Consider the following 20,779-nt stretch of genomic DNA (forward strand, 5'->3'; position numbering starts at 1 on the left):
GCCTTTTAAACAGGCAAACCATTAGTTTCTTTGCAAGATACAGGGTGGGAAGTGGTTGGGAGATGAGCGTCTTGAGAAATGCACTTGGCCCACCAACTTCCAGAAGGGTTCCAAATGTGCATCTGGAAATTAATTCAACACACATCTGATATTTTAGTTCGCAAGTTGCAAAGGTAGCTTGAAAAAAGAAATGGACAAAGAAATAAAGAGTAGGTTTCCCTTAATTTGCTGGGGGGGAAAGCTACCAAGATAGGAATGATTTTGTATCGGTGGTAAAACTTCAGAGCGATACTACTAGTTTTGGGGCACTGAGGGCTTCACCCTCCCTGGCTGCCTCTTCCCATGTCTCTGATTGAGCCCCTTTTCACTGGAGATATCAGGGAACTGAACCTGGGGGCACATGAGATGCATAGTTGATGCTCTACCACTGAGCTATGGGCCTTGAGTTCTTGATAGTTGCTGCTGCTGCCACGCTAGAGTAAGAGGGAGCAGCCTGAAGCCCTCCAGATGGTGTTGGAGTACCAAATTCCCATCACGGCCAATAGTCAGGGATGTTGGGAGTCCAGCAACATCTGGGAGGCCACAGGTCCTACCCTGGAAGTGGTGGTTGGTGGTTCTGATGTCAATGGGGCAGTGGAATCTCCTCCGGGTTTTTATCCGAGTTTTCAAGGCCCTGTCCACAGTGCTGACTCCTTGAAAGTTCAGACTAAACCCAGAGTGGATTCCACTGGTGCCATCTTGAGTATGCTTCTACACTGCTACTCCCTGGTGAGGGGGAGAATAAGTGGCTGCAGCAGCAGTAAGGGGTGGTGTGGTGAGGGAGAGGAGAGGAAAGGATAGCCCTGAAAGGACATGGGAGAAGTGAATGGAAGGGAAAGCAACAAAGGGCTGAAGTTCTCCCTCCTGCCTCTGTTTGTGTCATTTCCACAGGTCTCTCTCTCTCTGTCTCTCTCTGTCTCTGTCTCTCTCTCTCTCTCTCACTCACACACACACACACACACACACACACACACACACACACACACACAGAGAGAGAGAGAGAGAGAGAGAGAGAGAGAGATGCCTTCAAGTCGATTACGACTTATGGCGACCCTATGAATCAGCAACCTCCAAAAGCATCTGTCGTGAACCACCCTGCTCAAATCTTGTAAGTTCAGGTCTGTGGTTCCCTTTATGAAATCAATCCATCTCTTGTCTGGTCTTCCTCTTTTTCCACTCCCTTCTGTTTTTCCCAGCATTATTGTCTTTTCTAATGAATCATGTCTTCTCATGATGTGTCCAAAGTATGATAACCTCAGTTTCATTATTTTAGCTTCTAGTGACAGTTCTGGTTTAATTTGTTCTGACACCCAGTTATCTGTCCTTTTCCTGGTCCATGGTATGCCCAAAGCTCTCCTTGAACACCACACTTGGTGTGTAAAAGGGAGCTTCTCTGAGAGTCCAGCAGCAAGGTTCCTACTTTCCAAAGTTAACGCCAGCTCTTGATAGCTGCGGCCAAGGAGCACAGTAGTTTTTGCTCCATCGCTGGTAAGCAGGAATATCTGATTAGGGAAAGTAACAGCCCATACAGTATGTTCCAGCCATTAACCATGACAGAAAGGATCTGTTGTCAAGGTTATCAGTTCTCCTCCCAAACACGCCTCCACGTCACTCTTCATCAAGCGTCAGGGTGCAGACTCCCTGCAGGGTCCGTTCCCCTGTTCTCAGGCCCTGCCTCTGAATGCAGTGATTCTCTTGTTGTCTACGTGCTACTGCTGTCAATGATATATTGCTGGTGAAGAATGTAGCTCAGAGTCAGATCATCTGCTTTGCATGTAGAAAGTCCTGTGTTCAATCCCTGGAATGTCCAGGAAGAGCTGGGACAGATCCCTGCCTGAAGCCCTGGAGAGCCACTGTCAGTCAGTGTAGACGGTGCTAAATTAGATGGGCCAGTAATCTGGCTCAGCACAAGGCCAGCATCCTGGGTTCCTGATTAATCCCTACTGCACTAGGAAAAAAGACTACAAACCTTGAATTTACAGGGTGTATTATATACCATATTGATTCAATTCAGTGTTTCGAAGCTAAATTTCTGGTGTTGGGTCTTACCTTTAGGTTTAAAGCATTGTGCTGTTGGCTCTAAAACATAGCGTCATGTATATATATATCCCTGTTGGTTGAAATCCCAAGGGGAAAATTTTGTTTCAGGCCAGTCAGAGGTAGGGTTATTGTCCAGCTCTCCGTAGATCATCCTTGGCAATTGCCGTGTCCTTGCACTCCCCAGCCCCACCAAGATCTGATGGGGTTGATCCATATGAATCTGGTACATCTGGTGGGCTGCTTAACCCTTTCCGCTTTGGCAACAATTTGAACTTCTAAGTCTCTCAAAAGGACTCTGAACTGTATAAGTATTTCTGCTGCAGTCTGTCTTGGATCTCTGGATAAATTGTGTGAATTACACTTAACAGTTTTATGATTTTATTGTACTCTGTTCGGAGGAAAGCACCTTGCAAGCCCCCCCCCCAGGATTTCTCTGGGAGCCCAACAGCTAACAAGCTGAGGGAGGAAACCTGTGCCTTGCAAACTACCACTCGCAGTGATACTGTGGGGCAGTGGTGGCACTCAGGCAGGAAGGAGAGCTGTGGCTGTTTAGAATCACAGAATCATAGAGTTGGAAGGGCCTATGGCCGTTGAGTCCAACTCTCTGCTCAGTGCAGGAATCTCAATTAAAGCATACCTGACAGGTGGCTTTCCCACCTGCCTCTTGAATGCCTCCAGTATTGGAGAGCCCACCACCTCCCTGGGTCATTGGTTCCATTGTCATATTGCTCTAACAGTTGGGAAGTTTTTCCTGATCAGTCGAAATCTGTCTTCCTGAAACTTGAGTCCATCATTCCATGTCCTGCACTCTGGGATGATCGAGAAGAGATCCTGACTCTCCTCTGTGTGGCAACTTTTCAAGTACTTGAAGAGTGCTATCATATCTCCCCTCAGTCTTGTCTTTTCCAGGCTAAACATGCCCAGTTCTTTCAGTCTCCATACAGGGCTTGCTTGCCAGTCCCCTGCTCATCCTTATTGCCCTCTGCTGAACCTGTTCCAGTTTGTCTGCATCCTTCTTAAAGTGTGATGTCTAGAAGTGGACGCAGTACTCAAGATGAGGCCTAACCAGTGCCAAATAGAGCAAACCAATACTTCATTTGATTTGGAAAGTATACTTCTGTTAATGCAGCCTAAAATAGCATTTGCCTTGTTTGCAGCCACATTGAACTGTTGGCTCATATTCAGCTTATGATCAACAACAACTCCAAGATCCTTCTTGAATGTAGTATTGCTGAGCCAAGTATTCTCCATGTTATGGTTTCTTTTTCCTAGGTGTAGATCTTTGCACTTATCCTTGTTAAATTTATTTTGTGGTTTACAGCCCAATGCTCTAGCCTATCAAGATTCCCTTTGAATTTTGTTTCTGTCTTCCAAAGTCTTAACTATCCTTCCCAATTTTGTATCATCTGCAAATTTGATAAGCATTCCCTGCACTTCCTCATCCAAGTCATTAATGAAAATGTTGAAGAACACCGGGCCCAGGACTGAGCCCTGCGGTACCCCACTGGTTACCTCCCGCAGCTTCTTCCCCTGCCTGACAGCCCCTGGTCACTCTGGGCCATTGAATCTGATGGGTTTTGTTTATTAATTAATACATTTGTCTGCCTTGTTTGTTTTTGGTGTGCTTAATTTGGGGCTCTCCCAAGGTCTCTTGCTGGGCCATAGTTTCCACTGGCAAACTACTTTTATTAGCTTTCATCCTAAAGTAGACATTTGTGCAGTTTTGTGAAATTCTCTCCCAATTGGCACTTGACTTTGGAATTTATAGATAAACATATTTACACCCGTATGGTTGTATCCAACATAGCGCTAAGTCAGGGTGCCATCAGCACAAGGCTTACCGTGAGTGCAATGGAACTTCCTTCACCCTCTCCTGTGCTCCCCTTAAATCTGTTCTATGGGCTTCCCCAACCCTGCAGAGCAGATTTGGGGAGGATCCGAGGCGTGTGAAAGGAGAGGGAGGTGAAGTCCCTTGGCATGAGCAGTAAAATGAGTCAATAGAATAGTGCCCACAATCGCTCCCTCCTTCCCTGGTTGGAGGAAGGGATTCCTGGTCTCCAGCCCACAGTGAGCTCTTGCTGAAAAACAAGCAAACCAGATATTCCTGGATTGCATTTTGGGAACACCCCGTGATTGCTCTGCCCAGAGATAAGGAGACCTCTCTGGCAAAGAAAGCCCCCCTCCACTGGGAGAGATTTATGGAGAGGAAAGGATGCAGTTCCTCTCCCTCATAGGATTAGAGGGGTGCCATTTTAAATCTTTCCTGGCCCACAATTGGAGTATGTTTCCCTCCCCCCCCCCCAGTCATAACACTACATGGAATGCATGCAGCTTTTTGCCTCAGAATTTCCAAAATCCTGTCTTGGTGCTTTTAATTCTTAAGGGACAGCTGCAAACATCCTGGGATGCAAGTCTTAAAGCACGCACACGCCTGTAGCCAGCAACTCATCTCAAAAAGGATATTATAGAGTTGGAAAAGGTTTAGAAGAGGGCAACCAGAATGATCAAGGGGATGGAGCGACTCCCTTACGAGGAAAGGTTGCAGCATTTGGGGCTTTTTAGTTTAGAGAAAAGGCGGGTCAGAGGAGACATGATAGAAGTGTATAAAATTATGCATGGCATTGAGAAAGTGGACAGAGAAAAGTTCTTCTCCCTCTCTCATAATACTAGAACTCATGGACATTCAAAGAAGCTGAATGTTGGAAGATTCAGGACAGACAAAAGGAAGTACTTCTTTACTCAGCGCATAGTTAAACTATGGAATTTGCTCCCACAAGATGCAGTAATGGCCACCAGCTTGGATGGCTTTAAAAGAAGATTAGACAAATTCATGGAGGACAGGGCTAACAATGGCTACTAGCCGTGATGGCTGTGCTCTGCCACCCCAGTCAGAGGCAGCATGCTTCTGAAAACCAGTTGCCGGAAGCCTCAGGAGGGGAGAGTGTTCTTGCACTCGGGTCCTGCATGCGGGCTTCCCCCAGGCACCTGGTTGGCCACTGTGAGAACAGGATGCTGGACTAGATGGGCCACTGGCCTGATCCAGCAGGCTCTTCTTATGTTCTTATGTTAACTGCCGAAGCGGCCTGTGCAGTCACCAGATCTAGAATTGCCAAAATGTGGGTGACTTCCTTGTGTGTGCTGTCTTCGGTGTGGCGCCTTCTTCAAGCTGTTCTTTCTTTTGGCCTCCTGTGCATGTGGTGTTTTTTTAAATTTAAATTTAATTTTTTTTAGAAAAAAAATAGAGGAACAAAAAAAGTAAGAACCATCCTTCTGTCTGAAGTTGCATGAATGCACTGAATCTGCTGCTGTCCTTCTGCAAAACTGCCCATGGAAAGCCTGTCGCGTCTTAGGGACACATTGCTCAGCTCCCCAGTATTTTCAGATAAGTTGCACAGCGAAGTGATGGCTTTGTGTGGATCAGGAAGAAAAGGGGAGCGGGTATTCTGTGTAGGGGGTAGTGGTCAGGAAGAGAGGCTGGGCGCCACAGGATCCCTCCAAAGCACCCCTGATATCATTATTTTTGCCAACAGTCGCCACTTGAGGAGTTTTTAGAGTAAACAATAACCAGCCACTTCTCTTTCTCTCCCCCCCCCCCATTAAGTGTAGGAGACAGATCTTCTGCTGTTTTGCTACTTTTGAAACCCTCTCAATTAGACTATCCCAGGAGGATTAGCTGCCCTTTTGCATACTTTAACTGCTGTGTCATACATATTCAGGGGATTTTTTAAAAGCCTACTTTTATTTTATTTATTTATTATTTGATCTATATCCCGCCCTTCCTCCCAGCAGGAGCCCAGGGCGGCAAACAAAAGCAGTAAAACACTTTGAAACATCATAAAAACAGACCTTAAAATACATTAAAACAAAACAACTTTACAAACGTTCTTTAAAAAAGTTTTAAAAGAATCTTAAATAAAAAGGGTTAAAAAACACATTGTTTAGAGAAAAAAAGATTTTAAAGAAAAAACATATTAAAAGCAATTCCAACACAGACGCAGACTGGGATAGGTCTCAACTTAAAAAGCTTGGTGAAAGAGGAAAGTCTTCAAAAGGCACCGAAAAGATAGCAGAGATGGCGCCTGCCTAATATTCAAGGGGAGGGAATTCCACAAGGTAGGTGCCGCCACACTAAAGGTCCATTTCCTATGTTGTGCGGAACGGACCTCTTGATAAGATGGTATCTGTAGGAGGCCCTCACCTGCAGAGCACAGTGGTCGACTGGGCGTATAAGGGATAAGACGGTCTTTCAAAGTGCTTGGCAGAATTTTGAAGTGCAGATCAGTTCAAAAGTTGTTATTGTTAATAATAATAATAATAATAATAATAATAAGCAAGAGAGTGAACTATTTTGTCTTGACTTACCTGCAAGACCTAGAGCAGATAACAAAAGATCATATATTATCTCATTTTGTCATCCCATTAAAACAGAACAAAGTAAGTCAAACAAAAATCGTAATTATCGTCTCTCCTGGATTTAAACCCAGCTCAGGCAGGTTTTTATTGTGCTTCCGGAAGATGCTTAGGGGTGGACTTTGGCGAGTCTCTACAGGGAGGGAATTCCATAACTGGAGTTCTGTTCCCTTCCTCTCTCCATTCATCTTCATGAGCTTGTCAGGCTGCGGGCAGGGATTGTTACGATTTTTTACTTACAAGCGGAATCTGCAACAAAGTGTTGTGGTGTGGATTGTACCACCCAGACAAACCCTTTTCCAGGATACTCCATTCCATTCCTCCTGCCTCCTGCTTTTCCATTCCATCCCTCTGAGTGTGCTCTGTCCTTGTTGAGCTGTTTAGGGGTTGCTTTCCCTAAAATAAACCTGTACTTCTGCAAACCTTTGGGTTTCCCTGATACCTTTTGCCTGCATAGATAATGCCTTTGTGCCCATTTTTGGTGCTTGGAGAATGAGTTTGCTATGACTTTATTGGGTTATATAATGCCAAGCACATGGGACAGGCTCCAGAAACAATAGATTATTCTGGAGTGCTTGCCCAGAATACCTCTGTGCTACCTGAACCTGGCACATTGGTTAGTCTTGGAGACCATGAGGTGATTTGTCTGAGGCAGTGGTTGTGTTGGCTGGCCTGCTTTCTTAAGAGTTGTGACAGAGGCCTGCCTTGTTTGCCTACCACCCAAGTCAGTGAGACAGGCCTTTTTCTGTGTTGGCCCCACACCTCTGTAACGCCTTACTTGTTGACATCAAGAGGTCTGCCACACTCCAGTCTTTCCTTAAACCTGTGAAAACCTTTCTGTTTCAGGTTTTTTTTAGATAAGGCAACTTCATTCAACTGTGGGGTTCTGCTGATCTTTTTATGAACTCTATAATAAAAAATTGTTGTTTTATTATAGACTTTATTTGAATTGTTTGGGGTTTTTGACCAGGGTGTGTGTGCTATTTCATTCTGTTACAGCTGATGTAGTCCTATTGTTCAATATGTAAGCTCGCTTGGAGGAATTTTTATTCAGAAAGGCAGCATATAAATGTTTCAAAATTAAATAGTTCATTATTATTATTATTATTATTATTACTATTATTAATTACCTGCTCTTCACAAAGGTCCCAGGAGCAGGTTACAACAATTTTAAAATACAGCAGTTGGCAGTTGACAATGAGGACATTGAACTTGTCAAGGATTATCAATACCTCGGCACAGTCATTAACCAAAATGGAGACAATAGTCAAGAGATCAGAAGAAGGCTAGGACTGGGGAGGGCAGCTATGAGAAAAGTAGAAAAGGTCCTCAAACGCAAAGATGTATCACTGAACACCAAAGTCAGGATCATTCAGACCATGGTATTCCCGATCACTATGTATGAATGTGAAAGTTGGACAGTGAAAAAGGCGGATAACAGAAAAATCCACTCATTTGAAATGTGGTGTTGGAGGAGATCTTTGCAGATACCATGGACTGTGAAAAAGACAAATAATTGGGTGTTAGAACAAATTAAACCAGAACTGTCACTAGAAGCTAAAATGATGAAACTGAGGTACTTTGGACACATCATAAGACCTGATCCACTAGAAAAGACAATAATGCTGGGAAAAACAGAAGGGAGTAGAAAAAGAGGAAGGCCAAACAAGAGATGGATTGATTCCATAAAGGAAGCCACAGACCTGAACTTACAAGATCTGAACAGGGTGGTTCATGACAGATGCCCTTGGAGGTCACTGATTCATAGGGTCGCCATAAGTTGTAATCGACTTGAAGGCACATAACAACAAAAAAACCACAAAATAGGGTGGGTCTTAAAGATGTACGCCTCTGGTGTCAAAGGCCAGGGTACAAAGTATGCCAACCTTGTGTCGTATCTCACCTTTAGCTGTTCATGTAGCCCATTTTAGTGATTGTGTGTATGGTTGGGTGGTAGTTGCTTCAGATGAGGAGTGTCAGAGGTGTGGATAAGGATCACACTGTTGAGGGGGTAGAGGGATGTATCTGATGCACCCACCCACCCTATGGACTAGCATCTTTGTTTCATTCACTCTTGTAGCTACCTTTGCTAGGCTCCTCCGCAGGCAGCAACTGTGAGGTCAAAGTGAGCTGCAGCTTCTGTTATTGCACCAAAATGGACTTTTGCCAGATGCCAGGAATCTGACGTCCTGTCAGTAGCTCGACAGGAGCCAAAGCAGAGCTGTCCCAGCACAGACCCAAATGAGCCAGCTGTACCCAGCAAAGCTGTGTCTGTGGTCAAATATGCTCCTTTGGGCAGCAAGAATTTGGCCTTGATGCTTCCTTGAGCAAAGACAAGGCTCTTTCTGGCCCCATCCTTTGCTCAGCTTCAAAATCTTTGCTTTGCAAATCTCTGGGCAGCTGATGCTTCGATGGGGCCAGGAAGAGGCCTCAGCCTTCAGCTTTCTTGTTCCTTCCCCAGCAGCGGAGTCGTTTGATTATGATTGTTTCTCCTTTAGACGACCAATTGTGGGTTTAACCATTTTGCCCTTCCACTTTCATCGCTCTTCTCCACTTGATTCCTGGAGGAGATTCTCCCTTTGCCGCAGGCAACTGAGTGAGTGGCTGATTCGATGAGGAAATGCCTTCGCTCAGTGGCGGAGCATCTGGTTTGCATGCAGAAGGTCCCAAGATCAATCCCCGGCCGCTCTAGGTAGGGCTAGGAGAGAATCTTGCCTAGTGTGCTCAGGAGGAGATGGGGTTTAACCCCAACTCCAGGCTGGACCGGACTCAGGTTTGTTATCATTTTCTTGCATACCCAATAGTCTCCAGGTACATCGGCCTCCACAGAATCCTGGAAGGTGTCACATTTGAGCTGCTTCTTGGTCCATGGTAGCTTCCAGTTGCAAATAATATCCTGGCTTTGGGGAGGCTAAAGGCTGATGAATTGAGATGTGGAGGAGTCACTGCAGTGGGCCGATGGCTGCCGTGTGTGACCGCCACATTGAGCAAAACATAGTACTGTTCTGAGGGCAGGAGACTAGTTTTGTGTCTGTGTTGTTTTTTCAACTCTTTCTAAGCTAGGAAAGTGGTAGCCTATCGTGTGGGCTTCTTAGAAAGTTGTAGTCAGGCAAATTCAGAAGTGCAGGGTTCCTTCATGATAGTAACAGCCACACCTCTACTAAAATTATGCAACCTTCTAAGATTATAGAATAATATGGCCAAGTTTAAATACTGCTTTCTGCTTCTCTATGCTCATTAACGCTTTCTCGCAGAACAACAGAGGTCCGTAAGAGCTAATTGGCATGAAAGGGGAGTGTGTTAGCTATTGAGAAGAGTCTTCTCAGTGGTTGACTCATCTCCTTTCATTCTGATTGGCTCCAATAAGCAGGAAAAGACAAGGAAGTATGTCAAAAGACTCTCTTCAGTGGCCAGCACACTCCCCTTTCATGCTTATTGGCTCCTAGGATGCTGGAGACATAGGGATCCTGCTGGGGCCTGTCTCCCAAAAAAGTAAGGGGTCTGAGACCCTGGATGACTACACCCCTAGTTGTAGTAGCTCAGCCTTTCCCATCCCTGCACCCTCCAGGTGGTTTAGGCTGTAGCTCCCATCACCCTTGGCCACTGGCCATGCTGGCCGGGGCTGATGGGAGCTTCAGTCCAGAGCACCTGGAAGGCACTAGGTTGGTGAAGGCCATTTTACTAGTGAATATAAGAGCCTTGTAGCTGGATCAAGCCAAAGGCCTTCCTAGTCCAGCATCCTGTTTTGAGTGGCCGTCCAGATGCCCAGATGAGAAGGCTACAAGCCAAACATGAGCGTGACAGCAGCCAACTCCCTCTGGTGATCCCCAGACTGCTGCTGGAGGTCAAATGTTGCCATTGTGACTCGTAGCCGCTGACTGCCTGATTCGCCACACAGTGCCTTGAAACAGCATTGAAGGCTCCTCCTGTCAGTTCCCACTGCTCACATCCTCACTTCGCTCTCTGCAGCACCGTTCTTAGAGAGAGAAGAATTAAGAAGCACCCCTGAACACAAACCCAGCCACACCCATGCCAAAGCTCAAATGCTCAGCCCAAAATAAATCCAGCAGAATTGGAAGAGATGTACAAAATGTTCAGTGTTGCATCATTCTGAGGGGGTAGAGGAGAGACTGTGCAGAAGTCTAACCTTCACTTCAATGATTTGTTTCAAGGGGCAGCATTTTATAATTCAGTATCGAAATCCTGGTGATCCTTATTGATTCATTTATTTGTTTATTAGATGTATATCCTACCCTTCCCCCTAGAAGGAGCCACAGGTGGCAAATCTTGTCTATCCCTTTTAGCCACTGCTGGATTTTGTTTTTCTGAAAGAGCTGAACTTTATTCAAAATGTGCATGAAGTGGAACTTGGTACGCGTTTGTCCAATGTGTTGACATAATAAAACAATCGGCTTTTGCCTTCCACCCCTCGAGGTTGTTCTGCATGTTCTGCTTTGGGACTTCCTTGAAAGGTTTGTGGGAAGTGGAGATTTCTGCATTGTAAGGAAGTGGTGGAGGTTCTCCGTTTTTGGGTTGGTGGAAGATGTTGTGGGCTCTGGAGTGATACTCCTGGCCTCGGTCAGATAGTTTTCACTCCCTCCTCCTAACGCACTCCTCTTTTTCTGTCTCTTCTTTTCCCTTACAGTATGCCGAGATTTTGCTGTCCTGGAGGATCACACATTGGCTCACAGCCTGCAAGAACAGGAAAGTAAGTCTCACCAGGCAAACCAAGTGGGAGTCTGCAGTTGATAGGCTTTGTGCAAATTTGCACAGTTTTTCTTAATTTTGTGTTGAAATAATTCCTTAAAATGTTATCGTTCAATAAGAGTAGATTAAGATATGCTTGTGCGTGGGGAAATATCATCAAACAGTACTGAATGCTTGGTAGGATAAAAGGATCTTAGCAGTGTGCCTAAATCAACCTTTCCCAACAGGGTCCTCTTCCAGGGTTTTGGGGGGGCTACAACTTCCATCTGCCCCAGCTTTGTTGCAAATGATACGGTGGCATCTGGAGGACATCGAGTTGGCAAGGGCTGGCCAGAGGCTTCAAAGAGATGAACACAACCAGCTTTACATCAAGACCAGCTAGAAATTGGCTGGTTGTTTTTTTTAAAGAAAGCTAAAATGCTCAGGAAACCGAACTCTGAACCTGGTACTATGCACAGCTCTCCTGTGACACTAGAAGAGGGAAGTCTGGGCCTGCATAGCAAATGTCATAAGTGTTATACTAACACATGGAAGCACAACGACACCAATGTTGAGCTGCCCAGAACTCTGAAAGTGGGGCAGGTACAGTTTGCCCCTCCAGTGCTGGCTTGCAGGCAGTTCACACTCAACCCTCCAGGTGAACAGCAGATTCCTTGGCTGCGGTTATATGTGTGTTCTTGTACTTTCAGATGTCATGGATTGTGTCCCAGATTCGCCATACTTGGAGTAGACCTATTGAAATTAATGGGCCTGACCCACTTAGGTTCATTAATGTCAGTGGGTCTACTCTCAATAGAACTTACGTGATGCAACCTTATGGGAGAGCTCCTTGGAGGAAAAAGTATGATATAAATGTAATAATAACCATATTTGAAAATGCTTTTAAACAAAAATGGCAGCCCAAGAACTTAGATAGTGGCCTTTCCTTCCTCCCTCCCTCCCTCCCTCCCTCCCTCCCTTCCTCCCTCCCTTCCTTCCTTCCTTCCTTCCTAGATGGATCCCTCTTGGTGTTCAGCCAAGAGGGCATTTTAATCCTTCCAGACCCTCCGCCTAATTGTACGTCTCCCCTTGCAGTTGAGCACCACTTAGCAACAAATGTCCAGCGCAACCGTTTGGTGCAATATGACTTGCAGATGGCCAAGCAGCTGCAAGAGGAGGAAGACCGCAAGGCGCGAACCCGCATCCAGGAGCGACACAAAGACATGTGAGTGTGCAGACTGTCAGTGGTCAGTCTGTCTCTACGCACTGCCTCTCAAGAATCAAGTAGTCCCCGCTCAAGCTAGCTGGGGGCTGATGGGAGTTGTCGTCGAAAACATCTGGAGGGCACCAGGTTGGGGAAGGCTGAGCTACATGGGCCAATGGTTCCCCCAATTTTTTCTGTCATGGAGTACTTGAAAATTGCTGAGGGTCTTCGTGGGCCATTTAAGGATTTTTCTGCCTGTTGCAGCAATTGTCATGCCCTGTGCTAGAGGCTGTATGAGTTTTAATTACGTTTCTATTGCTGCTTTTATTTCTTACATTGCATTTTTATTGTATTACAATTTGCGTTCCATAGAATTCAAATTGTAATTCAATAAAATGTCATTTAAGAAATAAAAGGAACAATAAAAATACAAATTAAAAATCAATATGAACGTTTAATGTGGACGTGTCACGGAACTCCTGAGTGAAGCTGGCGGACCGTGGTGGTGGTCCACAGACCGCCGTTCGGGAACCTCCTGGCACAGACCATTTCGCTTCTCCTGTGAATCTCTTCTGGCTTTACATTTTGCTGTTTAGACGGTTGAGGGTGTTGCTTTTAAAATATCCTGAAAGTAAAGTATATGCTGAGAGCCAGTGTGGTGTAGTGGTTAGAGTGTTGGACTAGGACCTGGGAGACCAGGGTTGGAATCCCCACACAGCCATGCAGCTCCCTGGGTGACCTTGGGCCAGTCACTGCCTCTCAGCCTCAGAGGGAGGCAATGGTAAACCCCCTCTGAATACCGCTTACCATGAACACCCTGTTCGTAGGGCAGCCATAAGTTGGGATCAACGTGAAGGCAGTCCATTTCATTTTTTCAGTGTATATGCTACTGTTGCATAGCCCTTGCGTAACATCAAGAAGGCAAGGAGCAGCACTCATGGGGCTCACTCCTGTGGAGGTGGGGGTGGGATGAGCACAAAGCAGAGGAGAGGCTGGCAGTGAATGTTGTCCAGATGGCAGCAGAGGAGCAATTCCGCAGGCGGGAAGGGCCCTGGCTGCGTGGTAGAGCATCCACGAGTTCAGTCCCTGGCAGCATCTCCAGGTAGGGCTTGGGAGAGATTTCTTCCCTGAAGCCCTGGAGAGTTGCTTGCAGTCAGTGTAGACAATACTGAGCTGGGTGGACCAGCAGTCTGACTCTGCATTAGGCAGCTTCTTATGGAACACCCAGCTTCAGGAGAACTGATTGCCTATGTAGCTTTTCAAGAGCAGGGTTTGGGTACCAGGTCAGAAACCTCAGATCCTGCTTCTGGATCCATTTGAGAAATATTGCATGTGTAATCCTAACGTCCCCACATGTGTGTGCTTGTGGGATTAATTAGTAATCAGATACAGGTGTGTGTGCATGAAATATTTAGAGGCTACACTGTGGATCCCAGTTTAATTTTAGGTTTTAAAAGGAAACCCTTGAGATGCATTTGGCAAGGATTCCAATCTTGTGTGAACAAGAAAAAGGAAAAAGTTGTATTATTGTGTATAGTGCAGAGGTATAACCAGGTGTGTAGTCGTACAGGGTCTCAGGGGGTCTTAAACCACTTGCATTTTGGGCAGCCATGTCCCAGCAGCATCCCTATGTCTCCAGTGCCCTGTGAGCCAATCAGCATGAAAGGGAGTGTGTTAGCCGCTTGGAAGAGTCTTTTAACTTTTTTCCTTGTTGTTTCCTGCTGATTGGAGGAGTCAGTATGAAAGGAGTTCCTATTAGTTCCTAAAGCCAAGTTGTGGAGAGTGAGAATTCTGTAACTGCAGAAGAGACAGTGAATCCCGATGATAACATCCCACCTACATCACCTTTCTGGCAGTGGGAAAGGACAGTCAAATGGGGACAGTTCTAGGGAAGCAGAAAGCAGTATTCAAGCTTGGCCAGATTATTCTGTAATCTTAAATGGGGGCATGGCTGTGACTATTGTGAAGGGACCCTGCATTTGTGAATTTGCCACTATGCTACTGGGTATAACTGTACACAGATGTTATCAGAAAGGTTTGTAATGACCCCGCTGTTAATCCCCATGGGGTCTCAAAGACCCCAGATAACCTCTCCACACTGTCTCCTTCAATTCAGAATCTTCTGGGGAATATAAACTAAAAAAATCCCAAATACTGGAGAGACATTAGCACCTCCTTATCTTAACTGTTGTGTCAGCATAAAGTAGCTGGTAAATGAGAGTTTTCCACCCTGTTGTGATGCCATTTAGACCCTCCAGGGCTTTGGATGTTCCTTTCACCCCAGTGACTTTAATTGGTGTCAGACCTCAGGCCATATTAATTAAAGACCCTTCCTCAGGCATCTCCACTTGAAAAAAGGATCTCTGACGATGGTTGGGAAAGACTAACTGCCTACCTGGCTTCTTTGGAAAGGTGTTGCCAGAGTCCTCTTTTAAAGGCCACCTTTGTAATATGGCCCCAAAGGCATATCTATCTCCTTCCCACATATCCCCTGCTAACCTTTTCCTCTCTCCCGCCCCCCCCCCCTCACCTTTGTATCTTTCAGAGAGTGGCAGGACTGTGAGATAGCTCAGGAAATTCAAGTCAAGCTGGTCATTGAAGCTGAACAGCGGCGGCGGCAGGAAGAGGACGATGAGGTAAGCCTGAATGTTCTGGGCGGCGAGGAAGGGGCTTTATCTTGTGCCAAATGTTTTCTTTTTTAAACAGTTTGATTTTGACTTGCAGCCATGCATGTCAAAAGCAAGCTTGTCAGGAACATGTCCCAAAGAACAAGATGCAGCTTTTCCGGTTGCAGGGAGGGGGCAGTGCAATGATACTAGGAAAGCCTCCAGGCTGTTGTGCTGCCACCTAGGAACCAGCACATAAAAATGGGAGGGGATGTTGGGGCGCTCTTGGGAAGCTTGGTGAATGACTCCTTCGTTCTTTGTGATTTCCTCCCTTCCTTTAGGACATCGCTCGAATTCTGCAGCAGAAAGAGCTTCAGGAGGAAAAGAGGCGGAAGAAACCTCCCCCAGAGCCTTTGCGGCACGGTGCTTACGAAGAGGGTTGCTATCCAGAAAGCAGACGTAAGCGGAAGCAACTAGAAAATGGTGCAGTTGCGTGGTTTTGCTCCCCTCGCCTCACGCATCATAGATGGACGGCCCTGGGCTGTCAATCCAGGAGGCTTAATATTGTGCTCATGATCACAAGAGCGCTTGGGCGCCAGAGTGTTGGGGTCGGAGTTGTTTTCAGCAGCTCTGAACTCCCTATTAAACTTGGTGGGCATGTAGATCTGGCATTCGCCCTGCTGGGTTTCAGCCCTATTGGAGCATTCCCACTTTCTGAACTGAGTTTCACATTTAACAGCACAGCTCGGGTGTGTATCAGGTTGTCAGTTGAGGCTGATGCTCTGGAGGTGGGAGGTGGGCCATGTTCATGACCTTGCTGTTGTGGTGGGTGCAACTGTGATGGGAAGCAGTCTTTGATGCTGACTCTACTGTTTGGTCATGGTGGGCATTGGCTCTCTTTGGTCTGGGGAAGCACTAGAGGTTACGGATGGTGCTGGTGTGACCAGAAATGAATTCTCATTCGAGGAGGATGGATGCACAGGAGCGGGATGCAATGCAAGCCTGGCAGATGCTGCATAGGATGCTTGCTGAACTGCTTTTTTGATCACCCATCAAATGTCATCTTTGGCAAGATTGTTGCTTCAGAATGAGAGTTGTGGAAACTTCCTGAATCTTCACTTCTCTGAAATGCTTTTGTGATCAAATGAGCCACAACCCTGAAGATTTCAATGACTGTCAAATCAGTGATTTGCTTTGCGGTTGCTGGCGGTGGTTTCTCTGGCTTGTACCTGCCCTCACATCTGTGCACAGACACATGGCTCTCTCTCTTCCTTCAGCTTGCTATGTGTGTTGGGAAAGTAGCAGGTACTTGTTGAGTTCCCTCCCTGCTTCCTGTTGATGTTTTGGTTTGTGGTAAGTTTTCCTCTCCAAGCCGAGGATGAAGGGTGACTGCCCAGCTTCTGATTTTTCTTAAAAGCAGTGCTGCTTATTAACAAAAAGGACCGAGTATTTCTCCTGCACAAGCAAGCCCCTGTGAACTAACAATGCTGGGTTAGGCTAGGGTTGACTCAATATATAATATTGGCCTGCTTAGCTCAATATTGTCACCTTTTGGCTTGGCTTGTCCAGGGCAGAGGCGGAGATCCCTTTAACTGGAGTTGCTGGAGGCTGAGGCTGTGACTTTCTGAAGTGAGCATGTGCTCAACCACTGAACTGTGGTCCCTCTCCCCATGCAGTCTTAAAGTAGGCGCATGCGGGAGTTCCTATTTGACTGTATCAGTAGCCAACTGTATGATTGCCTGGACCTGAAGCAGTCTTCCTGTGATATGTCGGAAGATGTTGCTTCTAGGAGTCAGGACAACCTAAGAGCTAAGAACAGGGGTATCTAAGCTACCCAAGCACATTCTGCTTTTCCTCCATCTCCCCAAAAAGATAATTTCCTAACACAGCTTTGTCATCTTATGGGGAATCTTGTAGCAACACCCCCCCCCCTTTTTGGTTCACCATGACATTGTGTTTTCAGCTTGGTGATGTGCATCGATGCGCTATGCATTGATAGAATAGTAATTTGTTGTGGGGGCGGAACGTTTCTGTCTCCTTTTGTTGCATGTGGAAGGGGGCGAGTGGAGCAGATGAAGTCACTCCTTAAAGAGGATGCCAGCATAGTTAATGAGCAGAGTCAAAGATGCTATTAGAGGCAAGAAGGCTTCCTTCAAAAAATGGAGGTCTTGTCCAATTGAGGAGAATGAAAAGGAATGCAAACTCTTGCAAAAGAAATGCAGGAAGACAATTAGAGATGCTAAAAAAGAATTTGAGGAACACACTGCTAAAAACATAAACACCAGCAGCAAAAAATTCTTTAAATACTTGCAAAGCAGGACATCATCTAGGGAGGCAGTCGAACCCTTGGGTGACAAGGGAGTCAAAGGTGTGCTAAAGCAGGATAAGGAGACTGCAGAGAAGCAAAATGAATTCTTTACATCTGTCTTCACAGCAGAGGATATTGGGCAGATCCCTGTGCCTGAACAAACGTTTGCTGGAAGGGAGTCTGAGGAACTGAGGCAGACAGTAGTGACTAGAGATTTAAGTTCTAGACTTAATAGACAGAATAAAAGCTGACAAATCATCAGGTCCAGATGGTGTCCACCTGAGAGTTCTCAAAGAACTCAAGTGTGATATTGTTGATCTTCTAATAAAAATATGTTTTGGTATTTTAAATGTTGCAGAGAAGGGCTGAGAGCCACTTTTCTTGTGCTCGACTTGCATCTCATATGCACAAATGCTGACTGGAATCTAATGGGGAGCTCCCCTCCATAAGCCTAATTTTAAATGAATGGGAGACACAAGTGCAATGACTGCATGCACAGCAGGGGTGGGCAACCTGTGGCCCTCCAGATGTTGCTGGACCACCAACTCCCACCATCCTCTGACCATCAGCAATTCTGCCTTGGAGCCCAGCAACATCTAGAGGGCAATAGCTTCTCCATCTCCAGCGTCCAGCGTACATCAAGAATGGGTTCACTGCAGTCCCACTAAAATGGAACCCTGTTGACTTCAGTGGACTGGGCCTTTTTGATTGCACAGGACAGCTTGAAAAACATGTAGATGGTGGTTGCAGAATTTGGAGAAGTCAGATGATGATCATGTTAAATCCCACTAATTTCAATTGCACTTGCTTCCTTGCGTATCTTGGCAGCCCCTGCAGCATTGAAGGGGGTAGGGGTGCGTTCTGAGCTTACATGGAGATCCAGCCATGCCAGAAATAACAGGAGAGTCTGGATTTCATGCGCTACTTCCAACGCATTGGGCAGCCCTCTAATTCTGCCACCCCTAGTGAATGTCAGTCTAAAGGTCCAGAGCCTTGCTTTTGGTATTTGTCTTGGCCCATGGGAAGGGTCCATAGCGCAGCAGTGGAGCCCCAGTTTCAATCCCTGACATCTCCAGCTAAAAGGAGCAGGTGGCAGGGAAGATCCTCTCTGCTTGAGACCCTGGGAAGCTGCTGCCAGTCAGAGTAGACAGTATTGGGCTTGGTGGACTGAAGATCTGACTCTGCGCAAGGGAGCTTCCAGTCTTCACATGATGCATGAGCTTTTGCTTGCAAGTGCACGGCCCTCAGATGCCCACCTTTCCTTTAGACAGTGGTGGCTTGTGGCTCCATGTCAGTGGCCCTGAAGCACCTTGGAAAGCTCTGTGAAAGCTCAGGCTAAAACTCGGAGCAGTTTCCACTGCCCCACTGACATGGAGCCACCAGCAGCAACTGTCTTTTGACTTCATTTGCATGCTTTCCCTGTCCAACATCTAACCTTCCTCCTGGCCTTTTCTTGTTGCTGCCCCTTTCTCCCCTCTCCCCACCCCACCCCAGTAGCATGCCATTACGTGAGCATGGGCCTTCCATTTATGTGTGTGACTAACCCATCTTCATTGTTTGTCTCATCCATCCGTTGCCCAGACCACTCGTGCGGTAGCCCCGGGGAGCAGGCTTCTGAGCATGCTAGGCCTCACCGAGCCAAGAGCGGCGGTAGGGAGCCACGGCACCCAAGGGACCATCAACGGGCTCCCCCTCTTGTCTCTGAGGGGCTTGACTTGGAGGTTTTGGGGAGCTCCTCTGAGGTGAGGAAGGGCAGAGATGGCCAGAGGCAGGAGAGGGAGAGGCGGGCCAGGAAACTGGGCGGCCAGGAGACGCCACCGCCAAAGCCTTCTTTGGACATGGAGGATAACGAACCTCTGGACAGAGGCAACGACAGGAGCTGGGAATACAGGGAAAGGAAGCCGGCCAGCCATGAGAGACCTTGGAGGCCCTCTTCGCTTGTCCTGGATGGGGAGGCCGAACATCCTGGCGGAAGCAGCAGAAAGCAGAGAAAAGGGCAGCCGCGAAGTCGAGAGAGGCCCCAAAGTCCGCCCCCTCTTTTCGTGGACCGGGAAGACGAAGGAGCGCATTTAGATGGTGGCAACAGACGCCGTAAGCATCGGGAAAGGCAGTCGCCTGGCTTAGAAAAGCCACTGAGGCCACCCCACCTAAATGCTGATGCAGAGGAAAGGCGATTTGACCGGCGATACGGCCACAGCTGTTCGCCATGCCCAGATCGCCGGAGGCTGCCACCCCGTGAGGACCAGCAGTCACCAAGGCCCCCTTCCTGTGATCCCAGACTCTGTGACACAGAAGCACCCTCCCAGCGAGGCCTCAGGAGGGATGGAGAAAGCGAGTATGAAGGAGTGGGTGACGGGGCGAGGGCCTCTCCCTCTTTGCATCATGGGGAGGACTGGGAACCGCGCACAGGACGCCGTAAGAATCCAGGTAACGAGGTGTAGGTGGTGGGGGAATTGTGCACCTGATTCTGGTGAAGGCATTCGTGCTCATTCTAGGTCTTCTGTAAAAGTTCCTCTTCAATTATGAAAAATTATTCCTGTTTAGAGGCGCTTAGAGGTAGAAAGAGAATCCCAGCTTTATCTAAACAAGAATGTGGCTTCTGGAAGGAATTTGTTAAAAATGCAAATTTGGAGAGTGGTTCTCTTTCTCTCTCCCCCTCCCCCTCCCTGTTGTTGTTTTTAACAAAATATCAGTGTCTCATTTTGGCCCAGTAAGTATTGAAGTATTGTTGTGCATATTTCACATGTGCTGGAAAACTGTCAAATCTCAACTGAGAGCCTTTCATTGTTTTGACATTTTGAGGGGTTTTTGGACGCTGCTGTTATTTGGCTTCCCTGGTTCAGCTTCCCTCCAAGCTGAAATTGGGGCAATCTTATCTTGAAGAAAAGGCAGTTGTGTCAAACTAGAGTGGAAGCTGCAGCCTGCCTTATTTTACCTACAGAGAAAAAGAAATCTCCTGGCTTTGATGCCAAATGCCAAATTTCTTGGATCCCAAATGCTAACAGATTGCAAACGAACGTTGAATGGTATGCTTAGGAAAATCATATTCATGCTGTGTGCTTTCCTGGTTGTGCAATGACATTTTAATCTGCCGTTCTATCTTGAAAATTACTCCACTTCTGGCTGTTTTTCAGCATTAGTGCCAGGTAGCTTGGTGCTATTTTATGCACTCCTCTGTTGCTGTTTATCACTTATATTGTACCCAAGCACATACAGGCAGTTTTCGAATGGCAAAAGCACACATTTCTCTGCCCAAACTAACTTACAATCTTGAAAAGAAATACTGTGATTCCAAGAGTCTGCTACACCCCACAGCAAAATAACACACGAGAGACAGTTATCCAAGTGAGATCTTGGAGCAGCCACTGTGTCCTCCCATAGCTGTTAGCCTGGGATCCTGTGCTGCATTGCAAGGGATCCTGGGGGTTTCCTCTTGGAGGGCATATTGTCTGGGATGGATCCTTGATGACATGGTTCCTTACCATG

General features: G+C 46.7%; 1 protein-coding gene across 2 annotated transcripts in view; it reads left to right on the forward strand.

Annotated features, from left to right (window-relative positions):
- The window catches only part of CCDC50 (coiled-coil domain containing 50), a 56,541-nt gene that overhangs the window by 11,466 nt on the left and 24,296 nt on the right, over positions 1-20,779 (forward strand). Inside the window, exons 2-6 of one of the 2 annotated variants that reach the window (XM_061637628.1) lie at positions 11,135-11,197; positions 12,271-12,400; positions 14,925-15,015; positions 15,327-15,444; positions 18,875-19,720. In XM_061637628.1, coding sequence (XP_061493612.1) covers positions 11,135-11,197; positions 12,271-12,400; positions 14,925-15,015; positions 15,327-15,444; positions 18,875-19,720 — 1,248 coding nt within the window. The remainder of the gene's footprint in view (positions 1-11,134; positions 11,198-12,270; positions 12,401-14,924; positions 15,016-15,326; positions 15,445-18,874; positions 19,721-20,779) is intronic. The other variant, XM_061637630.1, reaches the window with a different exon arrangement.

This window comes from Rhineura floridana, chromosome 7 (assembly GCF_030035675.1).
Source record: "Rhineura floridana isolate rRhiFlo1 chromosome 7, rRhiFlo1.hap2, whole genome shotgun sequence".
NCBI lineage: Eukaryota > Metazoa > Chordata > Lepidosauria > Squamata > Rhineuridae > Rhineura > Rhineura floridana.